This window comes from Chrysochloris asiatica, unplaced genomic scaffold (assembly GCF_000296735.1).
Source record: "Chrysochloris asiatica unplaced genomic scaffold, ChrAsi1.0 scaffold00415, whole genome shotgun sequence".
NCBI classification, from domain to species: Eukaryota; Metazoa; Chordata; class Mammalia; order Afrosoricida; family Chrysochloridae; genus Chrysochloris; species Chrysochloris asiatica.
In genome coordinates, this window is record NW_006408933.1 from 1,055,339 (window position 1) to 1,067,101 (window position 11,763).

The window sequence follows — 11,763 nt, forward strand, 5'->3', positions numbered from 1 at the left end:
TCATCTTTCTCCCGCGGAGCAGCTGGTAGTTTCGAACCGCTGACCTTAAGGTTCGCAGCCCGATTCGTAACCACTACACTACCAGAGCTCCTTTATGACCTTACAAGAGGTCATAAATCAAGTCACACCTTTACTTGAGCCATAGCTTTTATCTTACAAGAGATAAAAGGAGAGAAAAGCCAACAGAGAGGAAAGGAATCTTGCAACATCCAAGAAAAGAGAACCAGGAGTTTGTCCTTTGGACCCAGGATCCCTGTGCTAAGAACCTCCTAGACTCAGGAGAGGTTATCCAAGACACATGGAGATCTCCAGAGACATTGAAAGAAAGCAAGGTCCTCTAGCTTCCACAGAGAGAAAGCCTTTCCCTGAAGCAAGTGTCCTGAATTCAGACTCCTAAATGGTAAGGGAATATAAGTGTTTGTTAAAGCCACGCACTTGTGATATTCGTTAAAACAACACTAGATAACTTAGTGATCAAAAAGGAGCTGATTTTAAAACCAGTGAATACACCCAAGAAGTTGGCTCTTGGACTCCCCCTCCCACAGAGCATGGAGTACCAAGGGAGGAAGGCAGGGAACCTCAGCCAACACACACACACACACACACACACACACACTGACCTTGGCTGGCCCTGCTGCCTGGCGGGCAGGGCTTGGGGCAGGCGCCCCCTCCCCCTGGCCCTGGGCTAGAGCCAGATCTCCAGAGCACGATTTGCAGCGCAGAACAGCTCTGCAACAGAGGGGAGAAAGGGAGGGCTGCCCTGGGTTGGGGCCAGCCAGTGGCACCCCCAATCCAAAGACCCCGATGGAAGGTGGGTATTGGGGGTGCTGACGGACCCGCAGTCGCGGGTAGCGCCGAGCCTTTACCGTCCCTCCTCTCTCCAATAGCCTGCCGCTACCACGACCTTTCTCTCCCGCTAGCCCCTTTACTTCCCAGCCTCTTCCCGGCCCCCTTCCCCGCAGTCTCGTGACTGTGCACTCACCCCGGCCGGGCTGCGCCCGTGGGAAAGTGGCAGCGCAGGTGGAAGGCGGCGGCACAGTGCGCGCACCTGAGGGCGTCTGCGCCGTCCCCACACACACCACACCGTGCGCCCTGCAAAAACCATCAGGGTGGTGACCCTACAGTCCATCCCCAACTCACTCCCCTGGAGTCGGAGACCTAACTCGAGCTCCTGGGCCACTTCCTCTTGTGGGCATTCTGGACGTGGGGAACCCAGCCCTGGGCAGGTTAGAGATTGGAAAGGGGCTACAAGCCAGGGAGTCATGTGGTGTTGGGGGGATAGGAGGGGAGGCAGGAAGTGCCTCAGCAGCCAAGTGTCCAGACCTCTCTGCCCTCTTTGTGGGCCAGAACCAGAGTCCCCAAAACAGGGCCAAGGCACTTGGAGGGCACCCAACGATGCTGAGCCGTCCCCCTGGGAGGCTAAATGCTCAGGGTTCAATCTGGGGGTGGGGTGGAACGGTTTTCCAGAGCAACACATCTGACAACCCTCCATGACCTCCCCACCACTCTGAACTAAACCCTGCGCGTGGGGGCCCAGAGGCCCATCTCTCCCTTCCTGGGTGCTCTTCCTCAGTGTCTAGCCAATCTGCCTCCCACCAGGATGCCCCCAGAGTCACCCCCAGATGCTCACATAGTTTGTGCCGGATATTCCTAACTTCAGCTTGGCCCCTCCCTTGCATAAGTAGCCATTGTTTTCTGTCCTGTTTCTGGTTGTAGACTCCCTAATAGACAGTAACCTTCCTGAAGACAGATACCCTGAACCCATAGCCCCTCACCTGCTGTCCATCAGTGTTTGCACACAGCAGGGGGCGCAGGGCTGAGGCGTCCAGTATTGGCAAGGGGGGTGTGGAGGATGGGGGCATCTGGTGTTTATAAGTGATGGCAGCATCCATTCCAGCTGGAGGACCCTTGGGCAGGCCCCTTACCTCCTCACCCACAGGCCTCAGTCCCAAAAGGACCTGGAACCAGAGGTCAGTGCTCAGAGGAGCTGGCAGGGAACTTGCCCAACACTACCTGGGCATCCAGTAATAGCTGATGCAGTAGCCAGGCTAGTGGGAGTGACCTGGGTTTGTCTCCTGGCTCTGTGGGCTTCAGCAAAGCCCTCTCCCTCTCCTCTTCTAGTATGGAGTTACCCAATGACCCTCAGAGGCTGTCAGGACACAATATATAGGCTGTCAGCATATATACCCCAGGACATGAGTTTCTGGACTTGAAAGTATTTTTTGAGGAAATTATCAGTGATCAAACAAAGCCTCCTGGGTTTGAGATGACAGAGCTAATAAGCTCCCCGCTCCCCTGCCTTGAGGAGTTGGGTGTGATATAGCCAGCTTTCTGGTTCCCTGAGCTTGAGTCTAGAAAGCTGAGTAGATGTGGTCTGGGAGACTAGGCAGCGGCAGGCAGTGACCACCCTGTGCAGGCCCACTCCACAGGTGTGGCCAGGAAATAAGACTACAGAGGGACAGAGGGACATGAGGGTGAACCAATCTGGGAGTGGGCCAGAGCATACCGGGCTTTCCACTAGCGTCTCCTGGGGTCCGGGCTCCTCCACACGGGGCGCGTCCTGTAGGGCTCTTCCCTGGAGGCAACTGGAACACCTCCAGGTCCCACTGCCCATGTTGTTATCAGTCAGATGTGTGGGAGGACAAGGCAGAGGGACAACAGACTCCCAACCACACAAGATGAAAGACGACACTTCTTTTATAGGCGGGGAAACCAAGGCCCAGGCAAGGAGGTGGCAGAGCCACTGGTCAGCAGGAAAGCCCTGGATGGGGGTCATTCACCCCCATAGGCAAGGTCCCTGGTGATTGACAACTATCCCTAACTCCCCACTCATCCCCAGTGGCCTGGACCTGGTGATAGAGAATTGGGTGTTTTATATCCCAGAACCACCCATGTTTCCTTAAGAAATGGTAGGATAACAATCTTCCAGGGTCAAATGGGGGCCGAAAGATGACCTCTTTTTAGAGATGGAGCCATGGGGACTCAGAGAAGCATGATCTGCTTGAGGTCATACTGGGAACTAGAGCAGGCCTGGAGCTAGAGCTTTGGCTTCTGGACTCCATCCTGTGCGCTTCCCTGCAGACTACCCTAACCTGTAGGAGCTGGTAATGGAGGGCAGGGCTGGGAAGCTGGGCTAGAGGGGCACCAGGAGCTAGACAGAGTTCTGTGCATGGGCAGAAAATACTCATCAGCCCTCGGGGTTGCAGCTCTGGGCCTCTATGCTCCCCACTGTGGGATGAGACTTTGCTTGGGGAAGGTCAGCTGGGGGTGTCTGGAGTGAGACAAGAAAGGCTGGCTTGTCCTTGTTCTTTGCCTTGGACCTCCCATCTGCCTTGCCCACCCTGAGAACCCTACTGGCCAGTATGGCTGTGTGGAGAGGTCTGGGGGGAAAACCACTAATTCTAGCCCACTACACAGTGGCCTAAGCCAAGGCTTTCCTCCGTCTTGTGCTATGGAGAGACTGTAGGGGGCTGCTATTTGGGCTCAGGTTGAAGGTGCAGCAGTGCAGGTGACAAGCATGCCTTGCTTACCTGGGGATCTCCCGGAGTGGTGGGGAGAGGCAGGCCAGGTGGAAGGCCCGGGGGCAGCCGTCACAGCAGATCAGCACACCACCGTCCCGGCACACGGCACACTCGTCCTCATTCTTCTGGTGCAGGAGAGAGACACCATCCAGACGCCTGGGATAGGCAGCCCCTCCCACTGAGACTCCTGCGGAGAGCGGGGCCTCTCCCCACAGATGGATCCCATTGGTAGCATCTCAGGGATTTTGGACTCTCTGGGGCATCCAGATCTCCTCCCCTGTCCTCATGCTGGCTTTCACTTGAAATTCCACCCTTATTGCCTGCTCCCTGGGGTCCTTCCAGAACTCTCCATCTCTAAGATTCTAGCCCCCCTACACACACACCTGCCCATGGACCCATCCTCCTTGGGAAAATGACCATCAAAACATCTGGCTTCTGTGTGTGATTCTATACACCCAGCCACACTCAACCTTTCTTCACAAAGACAATGAGGAGTCTGACCAGTAGTGTTTGTCAGCCCTGGAAGCCCACTGCTCCTCACACTGGGGTCCTCGTCCTCCTTGCACCTTTGGCTGTCATAGCATCCCCTGCACCCTCCGGTGGGTTTTCAAATTCCACCTCTTCCAGAAGCACACACCTGACTGCCAGACTGTCCCCCTACCATCACTACCAGCCACGACCCCTAGAGGGCAGGCTGGGTCCTGTTCTTACCACTGGATATGGAGATTTGTAAGTGACAATGGCAGAAGCTTACTGAGAAGATTCCACCTCGTTAGAAAATGCTGCTGGGAACCCAAGGATGTTCGTGATGCTTTAATAAGCCCTTGGACTCCTGATTCAATAGCAGGGACCCCCACCTTCACAGGCCCAACCATGAGGTATACTCAGTACCGCTGGCCTGCACTAAGGTGCTGTCCATGGCTTTAAAGGCCTGAAGGTTGTCACTTTCTCTGATTTATTTTAATTTTTACAATAGTTGTATGTTATCAGAAAAAAATAATTAAATACTATCTATAAAAAACAAAACTCTACCCTTGTGAACCCAAGTGCCAGACCAGGGTAACCCCTGTAGAAGAACCTGCCAGGGGGAATCTGCCAGTGGGGGTGAAGGGACCTCCTTATGGTCTAGGTTGTTACCTGGTGGAGCTGGGGCTCACTGGGGACAGCAGCGGGGGTGGGAACTCGGCCCTGATGGCCTAGCCTTGGGTCACCTCCACCCTGTAAGGGAAAGAAGAAGATCACCAACCAAGGAGACAGCCTGGAGAGGCGGCCACTGATAGATAGCAGGCACCTCTGGGCATCAGCTCCCAGCGGCCCCCAAACAAAGCTCTTAGGCTTCCCTGGGGACAGATAAACAGACAGGCTGTGCTTACGGGGGCAATGACCTGGACTCCCTTGGCTCGGACCAAAGGCTTCAGGCTGCCACCACTACGGGTTTTGTTCTTCCCACCACTGCTGCCAGGGTCTTCAAACTTGTTGGGAGTGTAAAACTCACCTCCCACCTGGATACACTTCTTGGAGCCACCTGAGTGGGGAGAACTGACTGGTCTCTGTGTAATTCTTTATGCAGGAATCCTGACTAACCCAAGCAGGCCTGGCACAGACACCTGCCAACTAGTTCTTCCTCCACCCCCACTAGATTCTTGTCCCAACTAAGTCAGTAGCCAGGGATCTCTGCTGGAGAACCCTAGGGATAGTCCAGATAGGGTGAGACCAGGGCTTCATTAGTTCTCCAGGCTTACTGGGCCCTCTGCCCTCAGGGTTTGGGTCTGTGCTCCATATAGAGACATCGATGTAGGGGCTGTGACTGGCTCTGGTCTCAGTGGACACCGATGGGCCTGGGCAGGCAGATGCTGGTGGACAGCTGTTGGCTTACTGCAATGATATTGTCCTGGGGCTCATGGGAGGAGCTAGGCAGGTGAGATGGAACCAGACCCCTCCTCATATGAGGAACCCAGCAAGGAGGTGGTTTGGGAAGGTGGCATGAAAAAAAATCCAGGTGGAGGGAGAGAAGGGGGTGCTGCAGGTTCCAGAGGGTCTGAAGGGATTTTAGGGATTGTATGGGGTCCACTACATGGATGGGGATGATCCAGGTGCTCTGAACATCCCACACTGGGATAATGCCCCACACCACCACCAGCCTCAAAGAAGGTCCCTGGGCTCTAGCCTGTGCTAGTAGCTCTTAATCCTCTCCATCCCTCCAAAGCTGGCAAAGCCACAGACTGGGAGGGGTGGGGAGGATGTCTCCTTGGCAGCCCTGGCCTGCTCCTCACCAAGTGTCTCCCTGGCAGCCTCCCTCCCCCGCCCAGTGTACCTGACTCAAACACTTGCTGGATGAGGATTCCCTCCACGGCCCCGCGGGCTCCTGGGACATCCCCGGAGGACATGGCTACAGCTCGCTGGACCGATGCTGACATGCTCTGGATCCCTGGTGAAGGGACCACCCCAATAGAAGGACATCAATCATGAAGGTGGCTCCTGAGAGCCCCTTCCACACTGGGCAGGAATGAGCAGTATCTGCCTATAGAATTATCTTTCCTTCTACCCAGAGCAAGCATCAGAGAGATAGCCCCCACATGTGGACAGTGCACATGTGAGACAGGCCACAATGCGATGTGATAGGCATGAACAAGGACCTCCCCTGCATGACATGTCCCCCAGGTGAGCTGGGGCCAAGTGTCCAGGGGAGGGGGCAGGAAATGGCAGGCCAGAGATGCTGTTTGTAGACAGCAGTGTCTGAACAAATCTTAAGGAGTAAACAGGGCTGTGTGTGTGGCTGTGGAGAAGATGCAGGAATCCTCAGTTCCTAGAACAGCATGATCAAGGGCAAAGGCAGATGCAGCATCAAGATTGGAGTGGAGGGTCTGGGAAGGGTGAGAGATCTGGGGGGAACTTGGTCTGTTTGCCAGTGCGTTGCAGTAGGTGAGGGGTGAGGCAGCATTGTTTTAGGGGTAGGCACCTTACAGCATCCTATCTGGCGGTTCCAGCTGCCAGGCTGACTCCAGGTGGGGGATGAGGGGGAAACATAGAATATACTGATTCCCAGGCCCACCCTGGTATGGGGTTGGTGGATAAGCACTGGACTGCTAACTACAGGGTTAATGGTTCAAACATGACAGTCATTCCTCGAATACCCTATACAGGGTCGCTATGAGTCAGACCCAACCTGATAGCACTTAACAAGAATAGGTCTATCCCAGATGTCCCAGGCCATTGTCTGAGCAGGACCTGACAACTCCAACCCAGCTGAGCTCCTAGGACCCTTATTTTTGGGATTGATAGGCAGGGACAAGAGTGAGGACCTTGGGAGATGCGTTCCTGGTAATTTAGGGGCACAAACAGGAGTGCACCAGGCCATTTTAAAGGTAGGAGGGCAGAAAACCTAAGGGCATGGTGAGGGTGGAAAGAGGGGCAACAGGGGAATAAGGTTCTGGAAGCAGAGGGTGGGTGAGTGGACAGTGGAGTGAGGGGCCAGGAGAGAGGACAGCACTGTAATGTCCAGTTGGGAGACCTAGGAGAAAGGTGTCAGAGAAAGGGTACTGAGGTGCTGTGTGCAGGAATAGGAGTGACCAGAAGCTCATATTAGGACTTAAGGCTTTTCTTTTTCTCAGGACTGACTGGCTGTCCCAGTCAGCTCAGTCTAGTGCCCAGGAGAGCCCATTTGAAGGTGGACAGCCCCCTCCCTAGCCCCACAGGGGTCTTACCACTCCCCACTGGGACTCGCTGTGGCTCAGCACTGTTCTCCAACTTCTTGGAGGACTTGGCCTTATATTGGGAACCTGGAGGAGGAGCTAGATGAAAGCAGGAATGGGTGAGTAGGAGAGGTGGGAATTAGATGTTGAGAGGATGGAGCTGGGAGTCTTCACTTCCCCAGGTTCTAGTTCCTCACCAGTAAAATTGACATAAAACCCACCTGCCTACTTCACAGAACCCTGGGACAGGAGGAGATCTGAGGCTCACCCAGTGTGTCCAGTCAATTACAGAGGGGAAACAGAGGTAGATGGAGTGAGGCCAGGCTTCTGCAGCTCCAGCCATGGTTGGAAGGACTGTAGTCAGTTGGGGTATGGTGTGGTGGGGGAGGAGATTTTTCAGAAATTCCTAGATGGGTACCTGGGCTGGAGCTGCCCCTCGGGGGCAGGGCAGTGGTTGGGACAACTCGAGGCTCCTCCTGGGCCTTCCTCTTGGCAGGGGGTCTGGGTGGCAGCATGGAGATTTTGGGCCCAGTAGGAGGCTTCCTTCCCTTCCGGGGCTGGCTGAGATCCACATCTGCATGTGAGGGCAAGGACCTGAGCCTTTTCTGGCCCTTGGAGGAGTGAGCTTGAGAGCTGGACATGCCCATCAAATTGGACGAGGTCTCTTAGAATCCAAGCTGGTCCCAGGTGAACACCCAGACTCCCACTCTATCCCAACCTTCCAACTTACACTCCAGCAGGATGACACAGCTCTTCCCACCCCCAGGAGGCTGAGCAGGCCAGAACCCAGGAGCCAACCCAACACAGGACACCCCTGGTCCCACCTTTAGGGAAGCTGTCTAGGATGGGCTGAAGCCGGGTGTATCTCTCGAGGTTGTAGTCCTTGAATAGAACCCTCCAGAAGTCCAGGATGGTTGAGGTGTCCTGAGTCAGGAGCCAGGAGAGGAGGGCGTGGAAGGCCTGGGGACAGCCCTCCTTGTCCTTCAGACTCATCGTCTCCTGAGGCAAGACCAGGCGAGTGCTTCTAGGCTTCCTGGTTACCTCCATGATGGGACTGGAGGGTGAGGACCCCAACCCAGAAGAGGCAGAGAACACCTGGCACCTGTATCATCCCATGGCTCGTGGGCCCGGGCATAGGGTGGGCTCTGGGTGAGAAGAAGGCGGGACAGGGTTGACCCACCTGGAACTTGTCTTCGGGGACCACGTCATGGTCGGCCAGAGCGTGCAGTAGCGGGAAGGCGCTGTCCACCGCCACAGCGATCTCGGTTCGATGCAACCTGAGGAGACGACGCAGCGCTGCGTCTCCGCCCGGCCGAGCCTCACCTGCCATGCGTCTGCCCAGGATCCTTGGAGTCTCAAGGTTATGCAGGTCCCAGGGTTCTGGGACGCTTAGTCTTGGGGATTGTAGGGTCCTAGAAGTCTCGAAATCCCAGGTTCCTGACGTCCCTGGGGGTCACGAAGTCCTGGAGGTAACACGAACACGACTGGCAGAGCGCCCCCTAGCGGCCATGGCGCTTTCCTAGGGTCGCAGGGAATAGGCTCCCTCTGATGGTTCCTTTCAGCCCTCTTCCTGCCTAGGGTTCTCACGTCCTCTGTAGCTGGATTTCTCGGACTCCAGAAGAAAGGTCCTGTCCTCCCAGTGCTCTCGGTTCCACAGACCCTCGCGGCGGGATGGAGAGCCGCCCTCCTCCTGCTTTGAAACTGAGCCTATGCCCTGTTATACCTGACTGGGCCCCACAGTCAGCCTGCCCCAAGCCAATCAGGGCTTCTGTCGGCTGAGGCCTGAAGCAGGAGGTTGGGGAAAAGAAGAACTTCCCTCTAAAATGTATGAGAAGGTCCCAATCCACCCCACCCCCACCTCGCAGTGTTCTTTTCTTTCCAACTTTCCAAGTCTTTCTGACTTCCTACAGGTGGGTCTGAGGCCCCAATTTGCTCAAGGGAAGATATGGGACCTTTCTCACTTCCCCAGATGAGGTCCTGCTCAGGCATCACTCTGTACCCAGAGGGCTCTGTTCAAACGTGTGTGAGGTCCCAGCAGGGAGTCTGGGGAGAGTTGTGGACAGTGTGGGAGTGGGGATCTGACACCCTCAAGGACCTGTCTGCCTCCATTCATGTCTGGGACCCTGAGTAAATGGGTGGGTGCCTGCCTGGTGGAAGAACTTGGCCTGTCCTGCCTGGGTGACGCCTGTCTATTCTCTTTCTCTGAGCTTTGTTTCTGGCATCTTTGTCAGGAGGACCCCAGCTCTAGCTCACCCTCCCTTCTGGTGTGTTAGCATCCAGAGCTTTGAGGAAGACAGCGAACCCACATAGAGGCACTGCACACATATGGACCACATGAGCTCCTTGTTTGGCCCACTATTTGTCGGGGAGCTGCCTGGGATATCCCTAGGGCTGGATGACAGGCTGGGGGATGGTGTAACTGGACTGATGAGAAGCTTTCAGGGAAGCAGGAAGGCTTTATGGAGGGGAGCCAGAACAGGAGAGAGGAGCAGATGGAGTGGGAGGATCCCCCAGGTAAAGCCTGTGTAACACAGAAACTGAGTCAACAGGTGGCAGTAGGGGGAAGGCCTGGAAGTTGGGATGTCATGTAGTAGGAAAAGGGAGAAGTCTGTTGTCTGCCTGTCTCTGCCATTCAGCCAGGGCGGTAGACCTGGCCCACAGGTCACAAGGCCACAAGAGGACGTTAATTGGTCAGCCTTGTGTTAGGGGCTGGGGAGTACATGGGTCCTGGAAAAACTTTCCTATGATGAACTAAAAAGAAGTTTCCCATCAACTCTCGCTCTGTGCCGTCTGGTGGGTGTTCTCCTTGTTGAGTGAAGTCATCAACCAGATTAGCCCATGTTCAATAGTGAAAGGTGAATTAAAAACTGCAAAGCAAGAGGCCCAAGTCTAGGCTTTACTCTGCTTACAGGCCCTGGAATCTCTGCAGGTACACTGTGTGGCCTCACCCTCAGGAGACATGGGGCCTGATACCAGAGGCTACCGTAGAATTCTGGACTTTCCACTCCTCGTGGGGTTTTCCATGGTGACCCCTTACCTTACCAGCAGGTGGCTGGAACTGCAGAGGGTATTATGGTGAAGTAGGAGGGACATGAAGACAAGGGTCCTGGTCCTGCCTGCCTTCGCCATCTGGGTCAGTGTGTGATCCTCATTTAGTGGTGTGGTCCAGCTGGCCCTGCCTCTGTCGCTCCACCTCTAAGCCTCAGCATCTTTTTCTATGAAGGAGAATATCATTGCTTGACTTCTCCAGACCTGTTCACAGCCTACATCAGAATCTGTTCTAAGCACATCACAATTCCACTCACACAAATTTTAGAACTGCCTGCCAGGCCTGTGTTATTACTTTCCCATTTTACAGATAAGGAGATTGAGGCACAGATAGGTTAAAGAACTTGACCAAAGTCACCTGTCCATAAATGGGTGGTCTGGCTCCAGGTCCAAGGTCTCTGCTAGCAAGGCACCCCTTAGGTGCCCAGTCACGATTCCAAAGACAGTACAAAAGAGAAAGAGAATCTCACAGAAACACTTTTTATATTGGTTGCATGTTGGAATAATAATATGTTGGAGTTATCTAGTTAAACAAAAATGTTTTTTTAAATAATTTCATCTATTTTTACTTTTTCTAATGCAATGAGATGGACTGGCACAGTGACAGCAGCAATGGGCTCAATGTAACAATTGTGAGGATGGCTTAGGACCAGGCAGTGTTTCGTTCTGTTATGCGTAAGGTTGCTATGAGTCAGAATTGACTCATAGCAACTAACAACAATACAACTATGAGAACATTGAAAACGATTTCTATTAGACAGCACTGGCTGAGGCTCTCCAGGGTTTTTCTGCTGGTTAATCTTCCTAGAAAGGTGTTCTGTGTGTGCAAGAGGTTTTAGTCTATTACAGAAGTTTATGACTTATAATTACCTGAATTTTTATTCATTCATTAACAAGGTGGGAGAAAGTTTGCTTTGTGTTTGTTCCAACTGTTTATTTTGAGAGAACTATAGCTTCACATGGAGTCCTTGTGTGTGCTGTGGGTTGTTAATTCGCTAAATTGCAAAGCCATTTGAACAGCAAAGTTGGTGGTTCAAGCTCACCAGCTGCTCCTCGGAAACCCTATACAGGGTTGCTATGGGTTGGAACCGACTCGATGGCCCTTAACAACAACAATAAATAGCTTCATATGCAATTGTAATAAACTTGCAAAATGCAGAGAAATCTCATGCCCCCCCCCCTTTTTTAATTGTGTTTATTGTGATTTGAGTAAAAGTTTACAGGGCAGATTATCAGTTTTTCATTCAACAAATCATACACTTGTTTCATTACAATGATTATAATCCCCTCCATGTACCATCAGTTAACAGTATTTCTATTAATTTTTTGGCTCTTTTTTTCTTTTTTAAACACTCAGGCATATATAATAATTTATACCACCAAAGAGCACATTCTGCAAGTCTGCCTCCTGGTCGACAGCTCTCAGTCCCTCTCTTTCCATGAATCTAGAGTCCTCAGCTGCTCCCTTTCTCCATGTCCCTGTCTCTGCCTCCATCTCTGGT

At 53.5% G+C, this 11,763-nt stretch overlaps 1 protein-coding gene across 1 annotated transcript in view; it reads right to left on the reverse strand.

The window, feature by feature from the left end:
* Positions 1 to 8,543, reverse strand: part of AIRE (autoimmune regulator) — an 18,106-nt gene extending 9,563 nt beyond the window's left edge. The window contains exons 1-12 of the mRNA XM_006876806.1: positions 8,394 to 8,543; positions 8,038 to 8,212; positions 7,632 to 7,787; positions 7,226 to 7,300; positions 5,836 to 5,949; positions 4,895 to 5,046; positions 4,659 to 4,739; positions 3,531 to 3,646; positions 2,507 to 2,606; positions 1,776 to 1,958; positions 983 to 1,092; positions 621 to 729 (exon numbers count right to left, since the gene is read on the reverse strand). Coding sequence (XP_006876868.1) covers positions 621 to 729; positions 983 to 1,092; positions 1,776 to 1,958; positions 2,507 to 2,606; positions 3,531 to 3,646; positions 4,659 to 4,739; positions 4,895 to 5,046; positions 5,836 to 5,949; positions 7,226 to 7,300; positions 7,632 to 7,787; positions 8,038 to 8,212; positions 8,394 to 8,543 — 1,521 coding nt within the window. The remainder of the gene's footprint in view (positions 1 to 620; positions 730 to 982; positions 1,093 to 1,775; positions 1,959 to 2,506; positions 2,607 to 3,530; positions 3,647 to 4,658; positions 4,740 to 4,894; positions 5,047 to 5,835; positions 5,950 to 7,225; positions 7,301 to 7,631; positions 7,788 to 8,037; positions 8,213 to 8,393) is intronic.
* Positions 8,544 to 11,763: the final 3,220 nt, after the last annotated feature.